The sequence below is a fragment of the Tursiops truncatus genome, chromosome 15, assembly GCF_011762595.2.
Source record: "Tursiops truncatus isolate mTurTru1 chromosome 15, mTurTru1.mat.Y, whole genome shotgun sequence".
NCBI lineage: Eukaryota > Metazoa > Chordata > Mammalia > Artiodactyla > Delphinidae > Tursiops > Tursiops truncatus.
Genome location: NC_047048.1, coordinates 68,021,593 through 68,048,511, shown reverse-complemented (window position 1 = coordinate 68,048,511; position 26,919 = coordinate 68,021,593). Strand labels below are relative to the sequence as shown.

Sequence of the window (26,919 nt, the reverse complement as noted above, 5' to 3'; positions counted from 1 at the left end):
AGGCCGTATTTGAATAGCATTAAGAAACAGGGACTTCCCTGGTGGTGCAGTGGTTAAGAATCCACCTGCCAATGCAGGAGACACAGGTTTGAGCCCTGGTCTGGGAAGATACCACATGCCACGGAGCAACTAAACCCGTGTGCCACAACTACTGAGCCTGTGCTCTAGAGCCCGAGAGCCACAACTACTGAGCCTGCATGCCACGACTACTGAAGCCTGTGTGCCTAGAGCCCGTGCTCTGCAACAAAGAGAAGCCACCACGATGAGAAGCCTGCACACTGCAATGAAGAGTAGCCCCGCTCGCCACAACTAGAGAACGCCTGCACACAGCAACTAAGACCCAACGCAGCCATAAATAAATAAACAAACAAATAAATTTTATTAAAAAAATAAAACAGCAATGCAGTAAAAAATAGCACAGATACTACTTAAATGCATACTTGCATTGTATTCCTTAAGAAACTAATTATAAAACTCTTCATTAGTCACTTTTGGAGGGTGTTCATTTGGAAACTGATTAAATAAAGAGAAAGAATCAGACATTTAGCTTGTCTCTCCTATATGAACTGTACATCAGGGTAACCAAAAAATTGATGAGGGGAATTGTAACCGCTAATGAAATCATGGATCTAGGCAATGATCATCAATTCGAAAGAAAGACAACCAGACATCATGTACCTTTTGATGGAAATTTATACACCAACTATGGATTACACTTGCCAAAGGTAAAATCTTAACCTGATCAAGTCTCAAGGTATAACTCCAGTTTAGAGGAAATAAAGGGAACGGAGGAATCCATTCAGTGACACAGCCAAAGTGCAGGCAGCAGAATATAGACTGTGAGAAACTGTAGGACAGATACCTGGTCTCTTCAACAAGTAACTGGCATTTGGAAGAATAGGAGAGATCAAAGGCAGAGATATATCAGCCAGTTACACTGCATGGGCTTTATTGGGATCCTGATGCAAACAATCAAACTTAAAGAAATATTATGAGATGAGCAGGGAAATTGGAACACTAGATAGTTAGTACTTAGTATTAATTTTTTGAAGTATAGCGATGGTAATACATTTTACAAGAGTCCTTATGTTTAGAAATACATATTGGAATATGTGAGGATGAATCAATATGATGCCAAGGGTTTGCTTCATAGTAATCTTGGAGGGTAGAGGCATAGCAGAGATGAAGCAAGAGTTGACCATAAGAGGTCCTTATACTTTTCTCTACTTTCGTCTATGAAAATTTCTGTATTAAAATGAGAAAACTTAAAGAGTGGTGCTGCTTGCTCTGGGTGAGACATTTCCCCAGAGAGCAAGACAGCATCCTGGGAATGAGTGCCTGCACTCAGACCACAGGCTAGGGAGGGTAGGAAGCCAGGTCCTTCTCATCACTTTGTCCCAGCATACAGCAGTCACTCAGTAAATAACGGGCAATGAAATGGGTGCTCTTGAAGGGGTAGCTGGCATCTGGGTGAATTCTATTCCAGAATCAGTCCCATGACTCGTAACTGTGAGAGCCAGCCACTCTCCCCACGTGGAATATAAGCATTTCCCCGTTCCTTGGGCTGCTTCCGTTCTGTCTGGTGACACGATGTGTGTGACCCTCCTTCCTTCCCAGGCTCAGGCCCGATGTCACCGGATAGGCCAGAGTAAAGCCGTGAAGGTGTATCGCCTCATTACACGGAACTCCTACGAGCGGGAAATGTTTGACAAGGCCAGCCTGAAGCTGGGTCTGGACAAGGCTGTCCTTCAGGACATCAACCGAAAAGGCAGCACGAATGGAGTGAGTATGCTGGTACCTGCTTTCGAGCCTAGAGAAGAATTTATCATGCAGCCCAGGGCCTCTCTGAATTCTTCATTCCTACAGCCATTTTAAGGTTCCCTTTCACTAAATTGAGTCAGGCCGCACATCTTTAATGGGTAATTCCCTGCAATAGAGGGTAATTCAGGTTCAGGTCTCTGCATTTTATAGATGAGTAAAGGAATCTGTAGGAGCAGTTGGGTGGTAGGATTGCCCAACATGCAGTAACATTTCAGTAAATAGAGTTTTACACATTGCCTGTTGGAAATCAGTAGATCTTAACGCTTAACTCTAAATTATCACCATGCTTTTTATCTCATACTACAGACTTCGAGCTCCCTGAAGGTGAGCTATTTTATCTTACCCGGCACCCCTAACAGTACTTGGCATGTTAGAGACATTCAATGCATGATGATCAATGAAAAAATGAATGAATGAAGGATCAGCTTGAACTATGGCAGTTAATACAATCTTCTTTTCCCCTCTAGAGGGGATAAAAATTGCTGCTAAGATTCTTGAATTGTATTAAAGTCTAGGCAAACAAAGCCGAATATCTCCTTAATCTCTGGCCCTTCTGAGTTGTCTTTAGTCCAGATGTTCTACATCCTCTTAGCTATGCGTATGTTGCTAAGTTTAATACTTCAAGTTACCAGTGCTGGGAGTCATGGAATTCCCTCCTGTGATTGATATAAAGAGAACCAGATTCTTAATTAGAACCAGGAAAGGGTGTTTTGAACTCCCATTTCCTGTTTTCAACAAGCAGTTGAGAAGATAACACTTGGCATGGGATCCTTTCTTTAGTTAAGAAATGACATCATTTCCAATACTGTTGTATTTATTTAATAATGAATAACTCATTATTCTTTAGCTCATTTGGTACATCTGGAGGTTTTTAAAGATACAGACTCAAACTAAAACATAAAATAAACATGAAATATATTCTCTTCAGTGGTGCATAGTTTTAATGGTTTGTGACACTTGATAATAACCAGCATCCTGAGGAATGTTAGGGCCACTGGGTCGTGTGCTGGGTTTTATTCCAGAGCTCCCTGGAGGATTGTCTGCCTGCCCTCCCCATCATTCTCTTGAGTGTCTATCTGGGTTTTCATTTTCTAAATCTTGTGTCTTTAGTCTTCTGACATGTGCAATTAGTGGAGGAACTGGGTACTGAATCATGAAGGTCAGATTTCAGGCTGTTTTTCTCCTGTGCATTTCCCACTTTGTGAGTAGCCTTTGGTGACCTGTCCAGGTACAGCAGCTTTCAAAAATGGAGGTAGAGGACTTGCTCCGGAAAGGTGCTTATGGTGCCTTAATGGATGAGGAAGACGAAGGCTCCAAGTTCTGTGAAGAAGACATAGACCAGATTCTGCAGAGGAGAACCCACACCATCACCATCCAGTCTGAAGGGAAAGGATCCACTTTTGCCAAGGTATAAGGCCCTTTCCGCAGAGTCCACGTGGGGTGGCAGTGGAAAGAAGAGTCTTTATTCTTTGACCCTCATTAGCCCAGCTTCTGTTTGTCTAAATGCAAACCGTTGAAATGGTCTGGCTACACAACTGTTCTGTGTGCCACCCTGAAGATGCAGGTTCTTAGAGAGGCTTTGAATAATGGGTCACAATCTAGAAAAGAAATCACCACTCTGAATCCTTGGAGCTGATCTTCCGTGGGCAGGATAGACACTTGGGTTTGCAGTTTGCCTTCTTCACTATTCACGGAGACTGCTCCAGAACCCTCGAATGGTCATCCCGAGTCCCTTGGAGAGCACTCCTTGATCTGGGAGTTGAAATTCCAGTGAACACGTACTTTGTTCATTTCATGAGACAAGAGATTTTATTCAAGATTCCCAGCTTCTAGTCTAGGTGCCTTTTTCCTCTGCCCGTCAGGTTGCTGGATTTAGAACTCAACTAACCAGACCACTTGTCAGATCACTCTCAGGTTCTCTCACCGTAGGTTCTGTGAGCTTCATGACCTGTGTGATCAAATCACCTGTTTGGTGGCTTATGGGGGAAGGGCTTTTTCAGGGACATTTTGTGCTTTAGAGGCATAGCTCATCTCTGTACACCTCATATGGCCCAGCCAGGGCCTTGCCCAGAGTGGAAACCTGGGGATTGGTGAACTGAAAGAAAATCTATATCCAGGGAAGTTTTAAGAATCAGCCGTTTCACGGGCAACTGGACATACGTTGCCATCATCTCCCAGGGGTTGTCCTCCTGCTTCCGAGTTTAAGTTATAAAAAATGATCCTGTAGGTTGAAATTGTAATATCCTCACCCCACCTTTAAAATAAAATTTTAAAACAATAGCTTCAAGATTTTCACTTTCATTTTGGCAGCTCTGTTAGGGGTTTTGATTTTGAATGCGGATGGAGAATATTCTTGAGTCTCTGGTGCATTTGAGATCACACAGGTGTTTTACAATTTGTGTTCAAGTACAGTTTATTGGCTCTTTCTTCTTCACAGGCTAGCTTTGTGGCTTCAGGAAACAGAACGGATATTTCCTTAGATGACCCAAACTTTTGGCAGAAATGGGCTAAAATAGCTGAACTGGACACTGAAGCAAAGAGTGAGAAGGTACAGCACTGAGAATATTTTATTTCATTGAACATTTCACTGGTGTCTTATGGGACCGTAAATTCCTACCAGCTCAAATCATTATTTACTCCTAAGCCTTAGTTCTTAAATAAGGTGCTGTATGTAACCCACTTAAAACATGCCTGGCACATAGAGCTCGAGAAATGTTATCTTTAAAGTGACCTAATGGGGCATACAGTCTGCTGGGTGTCCAGGAAATTCGATAAAAACAATTAGAACTGGAACTGGCCAGACAGGTCAAGATCAGCCCTCTGACCCAAGCCAAAATCCTATCCTTGGCATGTGACCGTTTTCCTCTATTTCAACACTTCCTATGCAAGGAACTTTACCTCCGACAAACATTAGAGGAAAAAAGCATGGTGAAGAAAAGTTTGTTGGGTTCACCTCCATTCTTTTCAGTATCTTGAATTTTCCTATTTCTGAACATGAGAAAGAGAATGGCCTTGGAATAAAACCAGAGTTTGAACACTGGCTCTGCCACTGACCAGCTGTATGTCTTTGGGCAGCGGAACTGACCTCACTGAGAGAGTGAAAAAAGACATGTGAACAAAGGAGGTGGTGACGCCCACTTGGCAGAGTTAGAGATAACATTGTGAAGGTGGCTGCCCAGCCCATGTGAGGCAGCCCATACCTGTTAGTTTCCCCTCCCTCCATCTCTGACCCAGTTACCTCCCTCAGGGATGAGCACACATCACTTTCTGCCTGTCTTCTTGGGTGAGTGTTGAACTCTCATGGACTCACAGACCCAGGAGACTGTCCCTGCTTACATCTAGCTGATTCAGTAACCAGCGTCCAGCCTTAACTATTTTTCCGTAGGATCGCCAGAGGTTGCTTCATCCAACCTCTTTTCTCCTGGTAGGAGGATTCTGCAGTCCCCTTAATAACCTGTTTATAGTGTTTAACAATGTCACAGTCAGGGAGTACTCTGTGTGCAGGACAGTGGGCAAGAGGGGGAAGAAAAAGCTCTTGCCCTGAGACAGTATGCAGGAGCTTAGCTGAGCTTTGGGAAGAGGCATGGGGGGAGGGGCGAGAAGCATGAAGTGATGGAGACCAGAGAAGTGATGGTCTTGGCCAAGGGAGCCGCCAGAATGGGTGAGTTTCCTGAGCTAGAGGTTATCTTTTCCATGAAAGACAAAAGGTTAGTGGCACCAGTGGAAGGCAGAATGAAGTGGCGGTAACTTGTGTTCGTCTTCCAAAAGTTGCTGAGCAGATGGAGCTCTCCGACTCCTCCTGTCTCCAGAGCACAGGCGGCCTCCGCATGCCGGGCACAACAGCTGGGGTGCACCACTCCCACCCTTCTTGGCAAGAACAGGAGGCCACTCTGGCGCTGGGGGTCCTCGCCTGCCTAGGCCCCCGTTAGACTGCAAAACCAGCAGATGGGGGCGGCCAGCACTGGGGGCGGAGGGACACACCAACTTCATCAAGTCCCAGAGTGTCCCCTCTGCTTGTCATGGACATGGCAGGTGTGCTGGGAAGAGGCTTTCCTGCTGGAGGACGAGATGGGGGTGGTTCTTTCCCAAATGTGTCCTGAGGAACAGCAGCAGGATCTGCATTGCGATACAGGGAGAGTGAAGGGGACTTTCTCCCCAGCAGTCCTCTCTTGTTTCCAGGAAAGCTTAGTGATTGACCGCCCGCGCGTGAGGAAGCAGACCAAACACTACAATTCTTTTGAGGAGGATGAGCTCATGGAGTTTTCAGAGTTGGACAGTGACTCTGATGAGAGGCCCACGAGGTCCAGGCGCCTCAATGACAAAACCAGACGCTACCTCCGAGCCGAGTGCTTCCGGGTGGAGAAGAACCTGCTCATCTTTGGGTGGGTATTGGCTTCACCTGTTTGTTCTTGTTGTTGTTTTCCCCTCTTTGGTTCAGTCCCTGAGATTTGTCCAGTGTGTCTCTCCACTCACCTCTGGGGTCTGGGCTGATGGAGGCTCTGTTGGCAGAAGAGGGAGCTGTGCCTTCTGCCCGCGGCCCCCCTCAGTCACTGCACTCTGCTGCCATGTTGTAGACGGGCCGTGATTTTCTCATATGCTTGTCACGGCAGATCTCTGGTACTAATTTACTGCCTGGTACTGATTTCCTGCCTTTTCCCCCCAAAGACATATAAGGAATCAGTGTAGCAGATGTTAGAGTTAAGGCATGATTCATGCAGGGCTCTGGCTCTGGTAGAAGTGGAGGGTTTAGCTTCTGGGAGCTCACCATTGCTTTCAAATACTGCAGCTGGAGTCAGTTGGGTTTTTTAATAATTTTTTTAATAGATTTATTTATTTTTATTTGTTTTTGGCTGCATTGGGTCTTCGTTGCTGCGCACGGGCTTTCTCTAGTTGCGGCAAGTGGGGGCTACTCTTCATTGCGGTGCGCGGGCTTCTCATTGCGGTGGCTTATCTTGTTGTGGAGCACGGGCTGTAGGCGCACGGACTTCAGTAGTTGTGGCACGTGGGCTCAGTAGTTGTGGCTCGCGGGCTCTAGAGCGCAGGCTCTGTAGTTGTGGCGCACGCGTTTAGTTGCTCCGCAGCACGTGGGATCTTCCTGGACCGGGGATTGAACCCATGTCCCCTGCATTGGCAGGTGGATTCTTAACCACTGTGCCACCAGGGAAGTCCTGGACTCTGTTTTAATTCCAGACTTATTCCTCGCTCCAGATATTTTCATCCCTCCCTTCTTAACATTCTAGTGGTCGTATGAAGCTCTCTGTGTCCAGTGTCCAGGTCACCTCAGTGACATTTGGTGTGCTACAGTATGCGATCCTCGAAGGTCTTTCAGGACAAAGCCCTCAGGGTGATCAGGAAGCCCAGCAGGGGTTGAGAAGCACTCGGCTCCTGTTTGTCCTGCAATGTTGAAGGCATGCGTGGCCCTTCCGCCCTCTAACACCATTCTGTATTTCCACTCTCAGCTGGGGCCGGTGGAAGGACATTCTGACCCATGGAAGATTCAAGTGGCATCTGAACGAGAAGGACATGGAGATGATTTGCCGGGCCCTGCTGGTGTACTGTGTCAAGCACTACAAGGGGGACGAGAAGATCAAGAGTTTCATTTGGGAACTGATCACGCCTACCAAAGATGGGCAGGCCCAGACCCTCCAGAACCACTCAGGTGAGGGGTGGCACGGGCCGTAGCCGAGAAGCAAACCCCTGTGGTTCCCTCTCTCCTCCCATGTGGGCCCGTGTTGCCGTGCTTTGGGCACATCTCTTCCTCGGGTGTATTTCCAGAAGGCTACCTGTGGGAAAGGATGCTGGTGTTTTCCATGTCCATTCTCCCTCAGAATCATCCAGTGTTAGCTGTGATATTTCGTTTAAGTGCAGGTGGGCCCTCTTGAAGTTCCCCACGTGCCGGTCCTGCCCACTAACCGGGGTGTCACAGGGGTTCCTTCTCTGATATGGGGACTCACACAGCGTGCCCTGCCTCAGTTCCACCTCTGTCTGTGCATTTCGTTGTACTGCTCCTTCCTTGTGCTGAGACACAGCTCACCTTCACGTCTCAGACCGAGCATTCCTTTTCCCCGGCTAGGCTGTGAGGTCCCCACGGGCACAGGTTCTGCTACACCTTTCTTTTTTTTTTTTTTTTGCGGTACGCGGGCCTCTCACTGTTGTGGCCTCTCCCACTGGGCAGAGCACAGGCTCCGGAAGCGCAGGCTCAGCAGCCATGGCTCACGGGCCCGGCCTCTCGGCAGCATGTGGGATCTTCCCGGACTGGGGCAGGAACCCGTGTCCCCTGCATCAGCAGGCGGACTCTCAACCACTGCGCCACCAGGGAAGCCCTGCTACACCTTTCTTGATCCTGCAGGACACTCGGTAGATTCTTGCTGCCTGACTGAATGGTCCTAGGGGTTACTAAGTAGGGGACCGGCTGTCTCCTCGCCATCCCTGCCTGGGGGATGGAGGAGTGGGGCCTGTCGTCCAGGGCCACCGTGCATAGCCTGGTTGCCTCTTTGCCACCCTAGGCCAGCTCTGTTCCGACAGCTGCGTTTAAGCCGTCTCGGCTCATGTTCCGTACCTTTCTGTCTCAGGGTTGTCCGCTCCAGTCCCCAGAGGGAGGAAGGGGAAGAAAACGAAGAACCAGCTGCTGCTCCCGGAGTTAAAGAACGCAGACTGGCTGGCCACCTGCAACCCCGAGGTGGTCTTGCACGATGATGGCTACAAGAAGCACCTCAAACAGCACTGCAACAAGTGAGTGTGCCCCCCTCACCCCTGGTGGCAGCTCCGCTCTGACAGCACGGCTTCCTGGGACCCCCCACAGGGCTGTGGGAGGCCACTTGATGCCCCTGTACCACCGTGCAAGGTCTGGAAAGGCGGATAGGCTGTGTGCTCGAAACTGGGTCAGGGTTCAGTCGCATTGAAGCCTCTCTACCTCCTTTAATCATCCCTTTTCTCCCCCGGAACCCGGCCTCTCTTACCAGAGCAGTTCGTACAGGATCTTCTGACCTGACTCTCAAAATCCACGGAGGACGCTGGTGATTTCACTGCTCACTCTCCTTTTCCTCTCCCTCCCTCCACCCCTGAGGGCACATCAGGGAGAGCAGAAGACTGGCCTTGGTGGCCACCGCTCTCAGCCGTCCCCGCTTGCCAGGTTGCTTCATCTTCAGATTTGCTTTGACATTCATGGCCTCCCGGTGTTTGGTGGACATTCATTTGAGATAGTATTCTTTATATCCCGAGGCTAAGAGCTGGGGTGGGGCAGGCGGAAATAAAGGAGAAAGTGATAGAAAATGAAACTGTTCTTGTGAAGTTTAGTTTGGGGGAGTTAGGGCACCCAGCCACGAAACAATGACAGGTTTGCATGTGGGTACTTGCATCGCTGTACAGTGTATCTGTTAGAAGTAAAAGGACCCTTGGCAACCATCTAGCCCAGCTTCCTAGGCCAGGCAAGACTTACCTCCTCAGTATTCCTGGTAGGCAGTGAGAAGGCCTCAGCTTGCACACCTCTGGTTATAAAGAGTGTATTATCCTGTAAATCAAGATGTTTTGCTAGGTCTTTTCTTCCTCCCTGTAGCATCAACCTAATGGTTCTGTAGTTGTTGGGTTGTGGTTATTTTTCCTTTACTGCTGAAGTCTAACCCTGTCCTTTGATCCCTCCAAATATTTGAAGGTAGGTCTCATGCCCAATACTGTAATAAAAACTACCGCACACAAAGGTACAAGCTCTCTGGGGCAGTAGGTCTCAAGACAAGACTTAAAGGGCACTTGCTGCTGATAGCAGAGCCTGGCTGGGGCAGGACCCAACGGCATGTTCACTGACTGGATCAGAGTCACTGTGAGGGAGCAGAAAGGAAGCTGGCAGGGACGAGGGCTCCTTGATGGGAGACCTGGTATGGCAGGCTCACTGAGGAGTCTGCTGTAAGTACTAAGCAACCATATTTCTTGAACAAGTGAGACATGATAAAAAGTGATACTGGCGGAGAAAAATTAATCCGGTAACAATTTGCAAGATGGAGTAGGTGTTTACCTGGAGCTGAATGGCCAACTAGGAGAGTTCTGTCATAATACTAAGTATTGATCGTGATGACCTAGATTAGGGTACTGACTGTAGAATTGGGGAGAAAGGGTCAAATACGAGAGCTGTGACTGAAGAAGAATCCATCACGTGTGACGAGGAATACAGAAAGCAGGTAACTCTGTGGCCGTCAGCCTCGTAGGCTGGAGAATGGCGGTGCTTGTAGCCATGACAGAATCAGAATCTATTCAGTAAACGATGAAGAGCAGCACGAAGGACTCGGGTTTTGCCTTATTAAGTCATAGCAGCAACATTTGGCTCTCGCATCCCCAGCTGGAGAGATTAACATAGAACTTCGCTTGACACCCGCACAGATGATCACAGATGTTGAGCCGAACTAACTGTGACCTTTGAGGAATTCCTTAACATTTCTAACCACCAGCCCCAAGGTCTTTCCTGAGTGCGGGCCTTACCCCGAGAATCAAAGAATAATGCAGTAAAGCACTTCTCTGGGTTTGAAGAAGCTGACTGCTGTTTATTCATCTGAATCTGACGGAGAGTACTGTCCTCTTTAGTCCTGGCTCAGCAGCCAAGAGATTCAGAGCCGGCAGGGGTCTTGCAGCTCCTCCCACGCAGCGTGGGGATTCTGTGGGCAGTGTCCCAACAGGGACTCCTCCAGCCTCTGCTTGAGCCTTCCTAGTGATGGGAGTTTACCACTTCTCAGCAGTACTCATTTAATTACCAGATGATTCTAATTAATTGTCCTTCTGTATATTGAATCTAAAATCCGCTTCCTTGAATCTTCCACTCTTTGATCTTGGGTCCTGGTTCTGTCCTGAAGTGCACCAGAGAACAGGCAGAGTTTCTTTAGCATAACTGGACTGTGAGCTTCTAGAATTGTGGGCTCTGTTAATTAGCAAATTTACTGCCACCCCAATATCAGATGTGATATCACCCAATATCAAGAAAGGTTCTGGGGTCAGGACTGCCTGGATTTGAATCCTGGCCCCATTACTTACCTGCAGGTGAATTATTTTAAAAATGAGGATAATAGTTCCTACCTCAGCATCGTTATGAAGATTAAGTGAGCTGATACATGCTGACAGATAGTGAGTACTCAAAGCATTTGCGTAATTAGTAGTACATGTAGTATTTAGGGGCGTGAAGTTGTTATCAAAAGAACTTCAAAAGGTTAAAAAGCAGCTGCTTCGAATCTAAGCTATAAGAAGTCAGGACAGTGACTGTGTGTTCAGAGTGGGTATAGTGACCAGAAGGGCCTACCGGGGGGGCCTTCCGGGGAAATGTTCTGCTTCCTGATCTGGATATTGGATACACATGTGCGTTTGGTATGTGGAAATTCATCGAGCTGTACATTTATGCAAAATGCACTTTCTGGAAGTATATTTCATACCAAGAGAATAGTTTTCTAGAAGAAGAAAGAAATGAAAGAAAAGGGAATACCGCCAGCCAAAAGTTTTAATAGGTTTTGTTTGGCTGAAGTGAAGGGTGTCACAGACCAGCTCCAGATCTCCTTCCCTGTGAGGTCAGATGCCACCTGAGGTTATCATCTCAGCCTGCGAGGAAGTGGCTCTCTAAGAGGAGTTGTCTGTCCGTCCTCTGAGTTGATTTACTTCTCATTTGCAGTATAGGTGAATACTACTGGCTTTCAGTTCTGTTCTCCTGTGCCGCAGATACTGCCCGATGTCAACACCTTTGCCTCTTTTTGGAGATATAGACACAGCTGTATCTTACGTCTTCTGGAAGCCTTCCTCTGATTGAGGTAGATCCAGGCGGGCAGGAATCCTATACCTAAGACAGCCTCTTTCCAGTTCTTGCTAAGGAGGCCGTCAGCTACTGCCAGCTAGGCAGAAGGATCAGGGACGATTGCAAATTCTTAGAGTTCTCATTCTCTGAGCTTTGAAAAAACATCTCGAAATTGAGTTGATTGACAGCTGAGGTAAGGAATGGTATGGCAGAAAAGTAAGGGTTCTTTCCCATCTAAGAGTTTGGGCTTCTATGTTGCCACCTACAACTTAAGCCCACAGTGGCGCTTCCAACCCAGATCTAAGAAACTATGTTTTTTTAGAGGCCTCAACCCCTCGTTATTTAAACACCTTTTGAATAGGTAATACATACACGTGTTAACTAATATTTTTTGTCAAAAGTAAGTTTTCCTCCCACTCCAGCGCCCCTGTTTCCCTCTCCAGAGGCGACCACGGTTAACTGGGTTCTTCCAGAGATGCTCTGTGCAGGGCCCAGCAGTGGGAACGCACAGCCTCCTCTTACCTTCTCTAAAGTAGTATTTACTTTACATGCTGTTTGTGTTCTCGTCGCTCTTTTTTTTTTTTTTTTTTTTTTTTGCTGTACGTGGGCCTCTCACTGCTGTGGCCTCTCCCGTTGCGGAGCACAGGCTCAGCGGCCGTGGCTCACGGGCCCAGCCGCTCCGCGGCATGTGGGATCCTCCCGGACCGGGGCACGAACCCGTGTCCCCTGCATCGGCAGGCAGACTCTCAACCACTGCACCACCAGGGAAGCCCTCGTTCCTCTTTTTAAACAACTTACATGGAGATCAGTTCCTACAGAAGTACCTGTAAACCGGGCTTCTGCTTTAGTAGCTCGCCTTCACTCTTGCCTGGTGTCGACACAGTGGCAGGTACTCTTGTAACCCTCACTGTAGCATCTCCTCAGATGTGGTGGGCTTCTCTGTGCCTGTCCTTGGCTTTCACTCTGTTTTGCATACCTTCAGCCACCCGCCCCTAACCCCCACGGCCGTCTGCTGTGCTCTGATTCTCTTGTGGCTGGCCTTATTTCACGATTGGACTGTTGTAGGCTCCTCAAGAACAAGGTTAAACTAACGTTTACTTGTGTTACATACTCACGGTACCAGCACGGTGCAGGACACACCAGTTGCCCAACAGATGCTTAATTGCCTCATCTCAAACTTGTTGGGGCAGTTGCATGAAGCCTGAGTGTGGTCCGTGCCGAATCACAGGAGAGAAGACGGGATTGCTCTCTGGCAGTATCGCCATGAAAAAGACTTTAAAATATTCATGTAACATGTAACTATGTGCAAGTAAAACTATTTGAAAACAGCACCATTCAACATAACCTCACCCGTCACTAAACTAGGAAACTAGTAACGAGCCTCTTGGAAGGCAGCTTTGCCTGAGAGATCATTGTGGCCGTGTGGACAGGGTGAGACCTCTTAAGCAGGGGTCCCCAACGCCCAGGCCACAGACTGGTAGTGGTCCAGGCCGCACAGCAGGAGGTGAGGGGCGGGTGAGCAAGGGAAGCTTCATCTGCTGCTCCCCATCGCTCGCATTACTGCCTGAACCATCCCACCCCCCACCCCCCACCCCCCGGGTCCATGGAAAAATTGTCTTCCACGAAACTGGTCCCTGGTGCCAGGGATCGGTTGGGGACTGGGCTTCCCTGGTGGCGCAGTGGTTAAAAATCCGCCTGCCAATGCAGGGGACGCGGGTTCAATCCCTGGTCCAGGAAGATCCCACATGCCGCAGAGCAACTAAGCCTCTGCGCCACAACTACTGAGCCTGCGCTCTAGAGCCTGCGAGCCACAACTACTGAGCCCGCGTGCCATAACTGCTGAAGCCCACACGCCTAGAGCCCGTGCTCTGCAACAAGAGAAGCCACCTCAATGAGAAGCCCACGCACCACAATGAAGAGTAGCCCCTGCTCGCCACAACTAGAGAAAGCTCGCGCGCGGCAATGAGGACCCAACACAGCCAAAAAATAAATAAATTTTTTTTTTTTTTTTAAAGTTGGGGACCGCTGCTGTTAAGGACCAGGTGGGACGCTGTTTCTGCTGCCCTCCCCTCCCCTCCCTCACCTCCCACGCCCACAGGATGACCTTAACAGATGACTGATGAGATACATTTTCTTGAGTGAAATGGAGATATCACAATAATTTCTGCCATTAATACCTGGTGTTTTCTTTTTCTAGTCCTTTCTCATATATAACTTCATAGCCCTAACAACCCGGGAGCACCCGGAAGTCCCCCAGGTCAGCTTGGGGATGGCAGTTCACAGGCAGCTTATGGGTTCTAATGTGTTTCATTACTGTGTTCACGTATCATAGGGTACTACTGCGGGTCCGGATGCTGTACTACCTAAAAGCTGAAATACTGGGAGAAGCAGCGGATAAAGCATTTGAAGGCACTCCGGCCAGGTAAACAGGTCAACCTTAGCTCCCAGTGTTAAAGCATTGCCATGAAATGCCTGTTGATGGAAATGGACAAACCTGCCTGTGTTTCAAGAGGCCCGTGTTCCCTCCCACCCAGGACCAGTTCTGGTAGAGCAGGCAGGCAGAATGAGGATGATTCAGCCAGGTCATCCACGAGTGAAATAAAGGAGAAAACAGCTGCTTACAAACACAGCTCTTGGTGAGGTTCTTAGTTGGGGTTTTTTTCTCCCAGTAGTGTTGTAAAATTGCTTTTAAAGCAGTCATTTCTCTACCTTAGCTAATCATTGTTCGATAGATATTAGTGACTTTGATACTTGATCCAACAGGTGTAGACTAAAAGCTCTACTTGGAATCCCACTCTTGGCCTTAGTCCTCGTCTACCTTTGAGTGGTTCTCCTTTATTTGCTAGTCGTATTACTAATACTTTGCCACCATTTGATGTGTTGTGCCTTAGTTTTGTAAGCTAGTGTTTCCAAAGCTGTAGAATCCTGTGGGAATATCCCAGGATTGGGGGGAATGAGGCTGCTGAGCCCCCAGCTACTACTTGATTGGACTGTCAGAAGTCACAGTGTATAAGTGGGATCCCCAGACAGCCTCCTTCACCTTCCCCAGATTGGCAGTTTGCTCTGGCCCCCACAACGCTGCTTGTTCCCAGGGGACATAGCAAGTGTTGGTATTTGAACTGTGCTTTGAGATTCCCTGGGGCCCTGGTTTCTTTCTCTTACTTTCCACTGGGCAGTGCTAATGACTTCAGTGGTCACAGGAGCACTAAAGAAGGAGAGAGGTGACAGGCAATGACAGTCCTACCCCTGAGGCATTTTGTAATTAGGACCAGTCATCTCATTGACTGTTACTACTTGGTAGTTACTATGGGCATTTCTAGTAAGGATAGGGAGGTGGGGTGTGTTGCTAAAACGTTCAATTTGTCAGTCATGTATATGCAGCAGAATTCAACTTGCTTATTTATATCCAGTGTTAACTGGGCAGAAGTGATGTATCTGAATTTACTCCTCCCCATCATGTGCTTTCTTAGATGCGTAGTTGGAGGGAAGTTAGTAGAACGTGGAACGAGTAGGTCCATTGCCCACCCCCTTCCCCCCGCTTCCCTCCTTCCCTCTGCTTCCCTCAATCTTAGCTCTCACTGGTCCCGTGCAGGTTAAATGCCTTATTGTGCAGAAAGTGCTGTGAGGAATGAATCACAGCTCATCCCCCAAAATTTGTTCAGCCCACGGCACCACGCAGGCAGAGCATTGGGCCCTGAAGTGGAGCCAGCTAGGGAGCACTGCCTGGAGAGGTGGGGGCCAAGGAGCCCCATCCCCACAGGGAGAGCTGGGCCCGGCAAGGGGCAGGCAGCCCTGTGTCACAACAAGAAGAACCTGATGGGAGAAGAAACTTCAGCATTGCAGAGGCACCATCCCAGGCAGCTGGGAGGTGGGAGGGAAGAGCCATCCAGATGGATGTTCTCCCCAAAACCCCAGAGCCTTCAAAAGAGTAAGGATGGTGCTCAGACAAATAAAGCCAGTCAGCTAAGGGTCCATGTGGGCTCTCAGAACATGGACAGAAACTCAACGAGGGGCTGATGCCTCCATGTCAGCTCCCTGGGGTGAGCTGTGTTCATCCCTCTGGCCAGAAGTTTTACCCAGCAGTCCGTTAGCAGACCCTCACCAGGAAGTGCCTCCTGCTGTGGCTGCCAGCCTCTGAAAGGCTCTCTTCACACCCCACGTGCAGCAGTGCAGACTAGCTTGTTCTCAAATGGTGCCTGGGGTCTCCAAAGGTTGAATCCAGATGATTTGGGCACTTTGCAGCATTTGATCCTGTATGAATTCAGACACCTGAATGCATGTATCATGTATGAAGTCAGAAGGGGTGTTCTGCCTTCACATAACCAACGTATTGCTGGCTTTTGCCATGGCTGTCAGCCGAAGAGGCACATTAGAGCCACCTGACACGGGTAGAGCCCTCAGGCTGGCTGACTGTGCGTTCTCCACGAGGTGCTTTCAGATTCTGCGTCATTCAGTCTGAGTGGAGCCTGAATACCAAGTACATCTGCTGATGTAGCTCCCTCTGTAAACCAGGGGCAGAGCCCTGGTTAAGATATCTTGGCCCCCAGCTATCTGAATCCTCTCATTTGTTGTTGCTTCAGCTTCTCAGCATGCAGCCCGGGATGTGGCTTAGTATGAGGGTTCAGGCCGGGAGCTCTTGTGTTGTTTTCTGTCTGTGTTGACGGCACTCTGAGTCCACGCCCTTCCTTCCACAGGGAGCTGGACGTGCCTCTGCCGGACATCGACTGCGTGGAGATCCCAGTGGACTGGTGGGATGCCGAGGCCGACAAGTCGCTTCTGATTGGCGTGTTCAAGCACGGTGAGTGTTTCAGTGATTCTGATTGGCGTGTTCAAGCACGGTGAGTGTTTCAGTGATTCTGATTGGCGTGTTCAAGCACGGTGAGTGTTTCAGTGATTCTGATTGGCGTGTTCAAACACGGTGAGTGTTTCAGTGAACATTTTCTCTGTCCTGAAAAATTCCATAGGCCTGTTGCATGTCTCTCTTAGAAAGTAGAGCCTCACCTCTGTCCTCTCAGAAATTTGGCCAGATGAATGTGTGAGTCATGAAAATATAGCAAATATAAGTATCAGTGAGGCACTTTGAAAGGGTGGCCACAAGGGCTTTGTTCAGTGTGTATCTTCCTCACTAGCCTCACCGCACCATTGTGCGTGGCATTGTTCACTCTTACGGTCCCAGCCTCCGGCCTAGTGCCTGTCACGTGGTAGGCCCCAGGGTTTCTTGAGTAAAGCAGTAAATAAATGGGGGAAATGTTAGGTTTTAGCATGTCACATGTATGCAGAATTCTAAGGTCGTTCTAGCTAATCTACATATTCCTAGTGTGTATTTTTTGCCCTATTGGTATAAAAATTCAAGAATAGTAGATGGCATAGACATCTTCTTTTTTTTTAATGTGGTAATCTAGAGACTAAAGGGGACTGAGGTAGGTTTTTGAATAGCTTGGAAAAACTGAAATAAATGTCCTGTTTCTTCATTTCTGGCCTTGTTCTAACTACCTGCCCTTGTTTTCAGCCAACTGTTAAAATGAATAATGAAAGTCCCAGATAATATCCACTGTAATGTGCCTAATACACACCTTCCCTGCCAGGTGAATTAGCCAAAATTTTGAACTGGAGAGCAGGGATTAAAGTGGGAAGAGTTAGGTGTACTTGGCTTTCACTGCCAGCTCTGCCAGTGACTAAATGTGTGACCTTGGGCAAGTCATAAACTTCTCTGACCTAGTTCCTCACCTGTACACTGGGGAGAGTATCAAGACAACCTACCTGGAGAGTTGTTTGAAGATTAAATGAGACAGTATATGTGGCGGCCTAGAACAGTGCTTAGTGCATAACAGGTGTTTGGTGCTGTCCACTGTCACTTATTCCTCTGCCTTTGGAAGGTTAACTCTCTTTCTAACACACGCCCTGTGAGTAGAATTCTTCAACATTTGCAGGCCAACCTGCAATATTTACGTAACAACCACGCGTGTACCTATTTTAATGAAGAACCCTTCAAAACGTAGATTCTGGTGTTACAAATGCAGGCTTTGGGGGAGGGTCTGGTGCTATTGAGAGCCCTTTATCAAACCACTGGGGTAAGGGAGTCAGAGTCAAGATGGCAGAGTAGGAACGTCCTGAGCTCACGTCCTCCCACGGGCATGTGGAAATTACACCTGCTTACAGAGTAGCTGTGTCTGAGAATGACCTGAGGACTAGCAGAAAAGACGTTCCCCAAATGGAGCCGTAAAGAAGGAGCCACAACAAGAATCGTAGGCGAGGCGGAGGTGCAGTCTAGCCTGGGACCCACACCCCCGGGTTGGTGACCCACAAGCATCAGAGGACAGCAAAGAACGAGTGTGGACGAGGATGTGGAGAAAAGGAACCTTTGAGTACTTTTGACAGGATTGTAAATTTGTGCAGCCACTATGGAAAACGGTATGGAGGTTCCTCAAAAAATTAAAAATGGAATTACCATCCGGTCCAGCAACTCCACTTCTGTATACTTACCCAAAGAAAACAAATACACTAATCCAAAAAGATATGTTCATTGCATCATTATTTACAGTAGGCAAGATATGGAAGCAGCCTAAGGGTTCATCAATGGATGAATGGATGAAGAAGATGTGGTGTATATATACAATGAAATATTATTTGAGCATAAAAAAGAATGAAATCTCACCATATGCAACAACATGGATGGACCTAGAGAGTAATATGCCAAGTAAAATAAGTCAGGCAGAGAAAGCCAAATGCTACATGACCTCACTTTATATGTGGAAACTAAAAATCAAAACAAATGAACACACAAAACAGGTGCTTATAGAAATGGAGAGCAAAATGGTGGTTGCCAGAAGGGAGGGAAGTGGGTTGGTGGGCAAAATAGGTAAAGGGGATTAAGAGATACAAACTTCTATTTATAAAATAAGTCACAAAGAATATGGTCAGTAATCCTGTATTAGCTTTGTGTGTGGGGACGGATAGTTACTAGACTTATTGTGATGATCATTTCATAATGTATTTAAATGTCCAGTTATTCTGTTGTACACCTGAAACTAACATAATATTGTACATCAGCTATAATTCAATGAAAAATTTTCAAATCACTGAGGTTAGGCTAAAGCAGTGCTGTCCACTAGAACTACTACTAGTGATGGAAGTGTCCCGTTTCTGCGCCGTCCTCTACGGATGCCGCTCACCGTGTGTGGCTGTTGAGCGCTTGAAATGTCACTAATACAACTGAGCAGCTGTATTTTTAATATCATGTAATTTTAATTAGTTCAAATTTAATTAGCCGTATGTGGCTCCTCTGCTGGACAGTGCAGGGCTAGAACTCAGCTCTGAAATGAGAAGAGGAACCATGTGACCTCTCCGTGAAGCACAACGAACCAGTCTCTTATCAGAAATGGTAGAGTCAATCTGATGATATCTAAGGTTACTTCCAAATCTAAAATTCTTCTGCTCAGCGAAGCAGCTCGCAGGGTTGCAAGTTAATAATTCCTGTGTTTCCTGAGCACGCCTGTGAGACTTGAAGATGGTGCATCACCCACTCCGTTCAGGTTCTCCCAGTTGAGTGAGCTCTGGTATTCAGGGTCAGAGCTGGGGGGGCAGGTGCCGGGGAGGTGATGCATGCAGTGCCTGAAGTACCTGGTGTAATGTGATGAGCTTAGCAGACACGCTGTAAAGATGGGGAAGACTTAGCCTCTGTACCCAGTGCTGGGGGACCGGTGTTAAGCCACACATGCAGACTGGCTCCCTCTTGGATGGGACCAGACCCGTGTAGTTGGACAGTGACATTGGAGTCAAACCTAGGCTGGGTTGGACCAATGCCGATGCTTGGCTGCGTGGGCCCATCCTCCTTGGTGTCTTGCGTAGTCCAGATCAGATCCTGCTTCTGGCGGGGGGCTGCTCTGCTGGGTCTGCTCCAGCAGACATTCTGTGCGCCTAGGCTTAGACCTGTCCTCACCTGGGTAACACACCTCATCACCCCACGAAACAGCCCTCTCCACAGGATAACCAAACCCACACAACGTGTCTTACCAGGTGACAAACTCCCAGATACCCAGCAGCCGATGGAGATGTGATATTTTCAGAGAGCCAAGCTGTCTGGCGTTTACTTTTCAGGGTTCTATCAGGAGCTCTCTCTGCCTTGCCTCCATGCCCTGGAGACATAGTATGAGCTGTAGAGCTGCAGCCATTTTCTTTGTTAAGAAATACACAGCTGTTCATCGTCCAAGGTTTTGTGGATCTTCTGCTCCATCCCAGACATAGCCTGCTACGACCCTGCTCAGATCGGAAGACCAAAGCCCCGGTTCCATCTCCGAGCTGACCCCAGTGGAAGAACTGGCTGGAGCTTCCGCTTACAGCAAGAAGGACCCTGCAGCAAATCTGTGCTGAATGATGCTGTTGACCGCTCTTGATCGCATTAGGAAATAGGCAGCCTGGATTTATGAAATACTCATCAAGCTATGGATTTTAGTATTTCTGTTCATACTCTTATAGAGGAACTTCTAGACTAAGTGGAGAGAGGCAAGCAGCCTACGCCACCTGTTGCTCTATTTATGTCTTTATGTTGCTATTACAGCTCCTACTACTGTCTGTTCAGGACAGTTGTTAGGGTTTTCTAGGGAACTGGGTCAATCACTCTTCCTCGCCTCCAGCTTCATAGCTGGTTGAGAAATAGAAATGCCGAATTTGTCTAGACTTCAGGCCTGCACATGACAAGAAGAAGTCTGCAGAGCAGAGACTCACCCAGGTAGTAGGCACCTGGAGGGACCGGCCTGCTTCAGGCCCTGTCCAGCACAGCATGCGTGAGGGCAGGACCCTCATGGACAGTTAACCTCCCTCCATGATAAGGGGTCAGAGGAGGAAGGTTTCACCATCTCAGCTATGATATAAAGCATCCCTCTTTTCCTGGGGAGGGGGCAGGTAGAGACGATGGCAGGCATGTCCTCAAGACAGCAGGAGCATGGTGGGCATTTCTGTTGTGATGTGAGCTGAGGCAGACCATGGGGAGAGGGTGAGAATGGTTCTTCCTACAGTGATTATTGGAAGAGAGTCTGGGCCAAACTGACACATCCAGTCAGTGGTTTGTTGAGTGTATACAGTGCCAGGCCCTGTGCTAGGTACTGAATGTATAATGATGAGTAAAAGCAGATACAGATTCTGTCCCTGGGGAGCCCACAGTCTCATGAGAGAGGCTTACAGTAATCAAACAATTGCCCTAAGGAATAAGTGAATAAAGAAGAACATAAGGCCCCAGTTTCTCCTGCCATATGCCTCGTGCAGGCAGCACCTGTCATGGAGATGGCAGAAATGTCACTTTGAATTAAAAGATAAAGCACCTGCAGCTCCTCAGATAAAAAGTACCAGGTGCTGACTACACATGAGGGCTAGAACAGCATCAATGATACCAGAACAAAAACCAATATAGAAGGGAAATACCCAACAGAGTAGAATCAAGTCTGTTACTAGCAGCCAAGCCGGTGCTCATTTTAGGTACAGCACCTTATATCACCTGTGATGGGGTCTCTCTGTACATACTACAGAGTTAGAAATTGACTTACTTAGGGGCAACATGGAAAGGGTTTTGATGATCATGAAGGAGTTTCCCCCCACAATAGTTCGATATGACAATAGCTGTGACCAAATAAATATTCCTGTCTCATTATAGGATTACATTAGATTCAATAAAACAACAAATTGTCGTGCATGGCATCATCAAATTAAAAGGGATATTTTTTCATCATTTTGCCTTCTGTCTGAGGTCTCTGTTCTGGATCAGAAATCCTCCATCTATTTTTGACTCTGGGGATATGGTGAGAGGCAGTTCCAAAGCCCTGGCCAGTAGATTAGGATTTCATACTGAGTTTGTGAATATAGAGGGAACGGGTCTGTTTTAATCCAATCGACAATCACAGTAGTCCTCTTTATATTTCATCCTTTGCATCCATTACTTTGCTCAGCTTCCCTTTCTAACACATGGGATAAAATTGGACCATAAGAAAACTAGGCCTGTTCATGAGATGACAAGATAATAGGGTGTCCAGAGTTGGGGGGTTGGTGAGGGGAAGACATTGCAAAACCAGCTTGCCTGATTCCCTTGCTGTCCAAAAGACGCAAACAAGTAGGAATTGTATCTGTATCTTGTGTGTCTTCACGGACGCAGAATATTTACATCAGCTTTCATTTTGGGGCGAGCACTACTTCCTCAAAGGTGTCCACTTTAGCGCAAGGATCTTCCCCTGACAGGAAATCTTACAGGATCCGGTCATTTTTAAATCAGTATTTTTTTGTTTGTTTTGCGTTTTATTTAATAAGGGAAACAAAATGACTGTCTAGGGCGCAAGGCAGATCTTGTGAGTTCTGACATGACCTCATTGTTCCTCATTACCCCTGATCAGGTTACGAGAGGTACAATGCCATGAGAGCAGACCCAGCACTTTGCTTCCTGGAGAAGGTTGGGATGCCAGACGAGAAGTCCCTTTCTGCAGAGCAGGGTGTTACAGATGGGACCTCAGACATTCCCGAAAGGTGAGACGCTTCATGGGCCAACCACAGTGTGACTTGTCGCCCCACGAATCTCTGACCGCATACATCCAGCACTCTAAAATAGTCTCTTCCTCACGGTCTGGCATCTCCCTTAAACCTGAACTGCCTTCCAGAATTGCTGCTTTGGTTACATCCTACGATGCCTCAGGCTTTTCCCTTGAATCCCAAACACTTTGAACCAGATACCAGTTCCTGTCCTTCCTGAGTTCCCCAAGCTGCCCACCATCCTGCCTACTCCTTAATCAGGCTCGTCTGGTCAGAGGATTCTCGGAAGAATTCAGACCTCTCATAACTTCTCATACTTGGCAGAAAGTTAAAGAAGCGGTACAGCAAGTTCAGGCTTCCTGACCTTGAAGTGCCTCAGATGAAGTTCCAGTGTTATTTAAAGATTTCATGGTCCATGAGTAAGGTGGACTTAGGAGCCACTGCTTGATGGCCGTGGCATTCAGGTCTTGTCACTGGGTTGTGCGCAAAAAAATATGGAAGCATCCCCTTTGTCGAGTTTTAATTACTTTGGGCATAACTCCAAAATGTGTAAATTCATAGGAAAGCTAAATAGCGAAAAGCTGTGGTTTTCATATATATATATATTTGGAACACATCGCATATATCTCTTAGCTTGTGTTTGGTAAGCTTTTGGCCTGATCTTCCCCCCAAAAGTAGCATTTCCTGGGGCCACGGGCAAGCCTGGACATGAGGGTGCACAATGCCAGGCCCCCTAACCATGTGCTAAGGCAGAGAAAAGGATGAAATGCATTTTCCATCTGTCCTTAGCTCCTGGTGAACGCCCTAGCTATTGCAACGTTCTCTGCCCCGAAGATAATAAAGATGCATTCAGAGAGATACTAACAAATGCCCGAAGGACCAGTGGTGTTAATGTTGGGCACACGGGGTCAGGGAAAACACCACCTGGGGGAGGTGCCCGAATGTGGCTTACAGCTGGTATCTTTGGGGGTGGCTGTTCTTTCTGTGGTTAAGCAATGAAGGTAGGAGGCTCCTTCTGCCCCCAGGACCTGAACAACAGAGAGAAGAATATTTGAGACAGGAATCCTTCAAAGTTGATTTTACCAGGGATCGTGAAAAACAGGTAGGCATCAGCAGTAGTTAAGCTCACAAGGGAGAAGATGTTAGGCAGCTAATCTAGGGACGAGCAGCTGATGGTCCGGAGGGCAGTGTCCTTCCTCAGCACGCACGGCAGAGCTCCCTTTCAAGGAAGTGACGGCCGCTAAATGTGGGGAGCGATTCTGCCTCCACGGCATCCTACTGTGGGATCTGGGGGTCAGCACATCAGGACTCCTAGTTTGCATGGCTGTCAGCCTTAGACTCTGTTCTTTTATCAAAGCCGCTTATCCAGACAGTTCTTGATGGGCAGTAATTACCTTTTTAAAGATAGCATCATTGTTGAATAGCCGGCCTCTGAACTTGCCTGAGTAGATCATGAGTCTCGTGCTAAAGTCTCATTTGAGTGGAAGTCGTTGCTCGTAGAAGTTGTAACACTGGAAAAACCAAGATTTTGAGGCCTGTGGGGCAAGGGATCTACTAATATTCTCTTTGGTCAGTGATTCTGGGGGATTTTCATGCAAGCATCCTAGTTGCAAAATAGCTTCTAGGTGGTGTGTGATGCTTTTTATTTTTTATTTTTAATTTTATTTAGAGGCAACACAGATAAAGAAGACAATACAGAAGACAAAGTAGATGGCCTCCAGAAACAAATGGTGAGTCACATGTGCTGTGTTTGTAATCCACTATCTTTAATATCAAGAGAGAAATCCCCATCTTGGTATATTGGTCTTTGGGAACTTGATTGCATTGCTGCAGTTGCATTGCATTTTCCCCAGCATTTTACTGTAAAAATTGTCAACTCACAGACTGCGTTGCCCTTTTATTCTAATGAAACTTTTGCTTTTGAGGTGACTGTAGATTTTAGATGGAATTGTAAGATACAATACAGGGTGATCCCGTGTACCTTTTATCCAGTTTCCCACCAGGGGGACATCTTGCAAAACTATGATACAATATCACAGGCAGGATGCTGACATTGACAGAATCAAGATATAGGACATTTCCACCGCCACAGAGATCCACCATGTTGCCCTTTTATAGCCACATCTGCATCCCTCCTACCTTCACCTCCTTTTTAATCCCTAGCAACCACTAACCTATTCTCCACTTTTGTAGTTCTGTCATGTTAAGAATATTATATAAATGGAGTCATACAGTATGTAACCTTAGGGGCTTGGCTTTTGTCACTCAACATAATTCCCTGTAGATGGATCCAGATTGTTGTGTGTAATGATAATTCATTCCTTTATATCACCGAGTAGTATTTCTCCCTTCATCCATTGAAAAACATCTGGGTTGTTTCCAGTTTTTCACTATTGCAAGTACCTCTGTAAACATCTGCATACAGATTTTGTGTGAACTTACATTTCCATTTCTCTGGGGTAAATGTCCAAGAGTATAATTGCTGAGTCATGTAGTAGTTATATGTTTAATATTTTCAAGAAACTGACAAGCTGTTTTCTAGAGTGGCTGTACCATTTTACATTCCCACCAGTGATGTATGAATGATCCACTTTCTCCTCATCTTCACTGGCTTTTGGTGTTGTCACTAATTTATTTATTTATTTATTTATTTATGTTTTATTGGCTGCGTTAGGTATTCATTGCTGTGTGCGGGCTTTCTCTAGTTGCGGCAAGCGGGGGCTACTCTTCATTGCAGTGCACGGACTTCTCGTGGTAGCTTCTCTTTGTTGCAGAGCACGGGCTCTAGGCACACGGGCTTCAGTAGTTGTGGCACACAGGCTCAGTAGTTGTGGCTTGTGGGCTCTAGAGCGCAGGCTCAGTAGTTGTGGTGCACAGGCTTAGTTGCTCCACAGCACGTGGGATCTTCCCAGACCAGGGCTCGAACCCATGTCCCCTGCATTGGCAGGCGGATTCTTAACCACTGTGCCGCCAGGGAAGTCCCTGTTTCTTAATGCTGTTAAAATATGGCCTATGGAAAACTCCTCAAGTTGGCTTCTGAGTTCTTTTGACATGATTCAGTCAAATATGGAAAGGAGGAAAACTATGAAAAATTCATACATATACATATATCCCCTCTTATTTAGATTTCCTTCACATTTAGGTCACCACAGAGCAATGAGTAAAGTTCCCTGTGCTATACAGTTCGTTCTCATTAGTTATCTGTTATATACATAGTAGTTTATATGTGTCAATCCCAGCCTCCCAATTCATCCTACCCCCTCTTCTCCACCCTTGGTATCCGTAAGTTTGTTCTCTACATGTGTGTCTCTATTTCTGCTTTGCAGATAAGTTAATCTGTACCATTTTTCTAGATTCCACATATAAGCATTAATATACAATGTTTGTTTTTCTCTTTCTGACTTGCTTCCTTTTGTATGACAGTCGCTAGGTCTATCCACATCTCTGCAAATGGCACTATTTCATTCCTTTTTATGTCTGAGTAATATTCCATTGTATATATGTACCACATCTTCTTTATCCATTCCTCTGTAGATGGACATTTAGGTTGCTTCCATGTCCTGGCCGTTGTAAATAGCATTGCAAGGAACATTGGGGTGCGTGTATCTTTTTAAATTATAATTTTCTCTGGGTATATGCCCAGGTGTGGGATTTCTGGGTCATATGGTAGTTCTGTTTTTAGTTTTTTGAGGAACCTCCATACTGTTCTCCATAGTGGCTGTATCAATTTACATTCCCAGCAACAGTTTAGGAGGGTTCCCTTTCACCACACCCTCTCCAGCATTTACTGTTTGTAGATTTTTTGATGATGGCCATTCTGACTGGTGTGAGATGCTCAACATCACTAATTACTAGAGAAAAGCAAATCAAAACTACAGTGAGGTATCATCTTGTTATCCTTTTGATGTCTGCAGAATTTATAATGCTATTCCCTGTTTCATTCCTTATATTAATAATTTGTGTCTTCTTTTTCTCTTATTATTCTGGCTAGAAATTTGTCTGCTTTATCTTTTTAAAGAATTGGAACTTTGTTTCATTGATTTTTCTCTGTTTTCTATTTTAAATTTCATTGATTTCTGCTCCTTATTATTCTTTTCCTTCCAGTTTTGTGTTGTTTTTTTTTGTTTGTTTTTGTTTGTTTGTTTGTTTTTTGGCTGTGTTGGGTCTTTGTTGATGCACACGGGCTTTCTCTAGTTGCAGTGAGCGGGGGCTACTCTTTGTTGCGGTGCGTGGCTTCTTGTTGCACAGCACAGACTCTAGGCACACAGGCTTCAGTAGTTGTGGCATACGGGCTCAGTAGTTGTGGCACACAGGCTTAGTTGCTCCGCGGCATGTGGGATCTTCCCAGACCAGGGCTCGAACCTGTGTCCCCCGCATTGGCAGGCGGATTCTTAACCACTGTGCCACCAGGGAAGCCCCTCTGTTCTATTTTCCTCTTTTTCTAGATATTTGGGGTGGGAGCTTAGATTACTGATTTGAGACTTTTGGGCTTATTTAATGTATGCATTCAGTGCTATAAATTTCCCTCTCAGCATTACTTTAGCTAGGCCCCACGATTTTTACTACTTATTATAAATAGTAAAATTTGTTGTATTTTCATTTTCATTCAATTAATTTTTTTTTCCCTTGAGACTTTTTCTTTGGCCCATGGATTATCAGACATGTGTTATTTAATTTCCAAGTATTTGGAGATTGTCGTATAATCTTTCTGGTTTTTATTTCTAGTTTGATTCCATTGTGCTCAGAGAATACACTCTATTATTTCAGTGGTTTTAAATTTGTTAAGTTATTTTTGTGGCCCAGGATATGGTCTCTCTTGGTATATGTTG

General features: G+C 46.7%; 1 protein-coding gene across 2 annotated transcripts in view; it reads left to right on the top strand.

The window, feature by feature from the left end:
- The window catches only part of CHD6 (chromodomain helicase DNA binding protein 6), a 212,201-nt gene that overhangs the window by 153,834 nt on the left and 31,448 nt on the right, over positions 1-26,919 (top strand). For both annotated transcript variants that reach the window (XM_073792997.1, XM_019943878.3), the window contains 10 exons: positions 1,618-1,782; positions 3,050-3,229; positions 4,259-4,369; positions 6,001-6,203; positions 7,281-7,480; positions 8,394-8,553; positions 13,914-14,003; positions 16,276-16,379; positions 21,958-22,087; positions 23,760-23,820. In XM_073792997.1, coding sequence (XP_073649098.1) covers positions 1,618-1,782; positions 3,050-3,229; positions 4,259-4,369; positions 6,001-6,203; positions 7,281-7,480; positions 8,394-8,553; positions 13,914-14,003; positions 16,276-16,379; positions 21,958-22,087; positions 23,760-23,820 — 1,404 coding nt within the window. The remainder of the gene's footprint in view (positions 1-1,617; positions 1,783-3,049; positions 3,230-4,258; positions 4,370-6,000; positions 6,204-7,280; positions 7,481-8,393; positions 8,554-13,913; positions 14,004-16,275; positions 16,380-21,957; positions 22,088-23,759; positions 23,821-26,919) is intronic.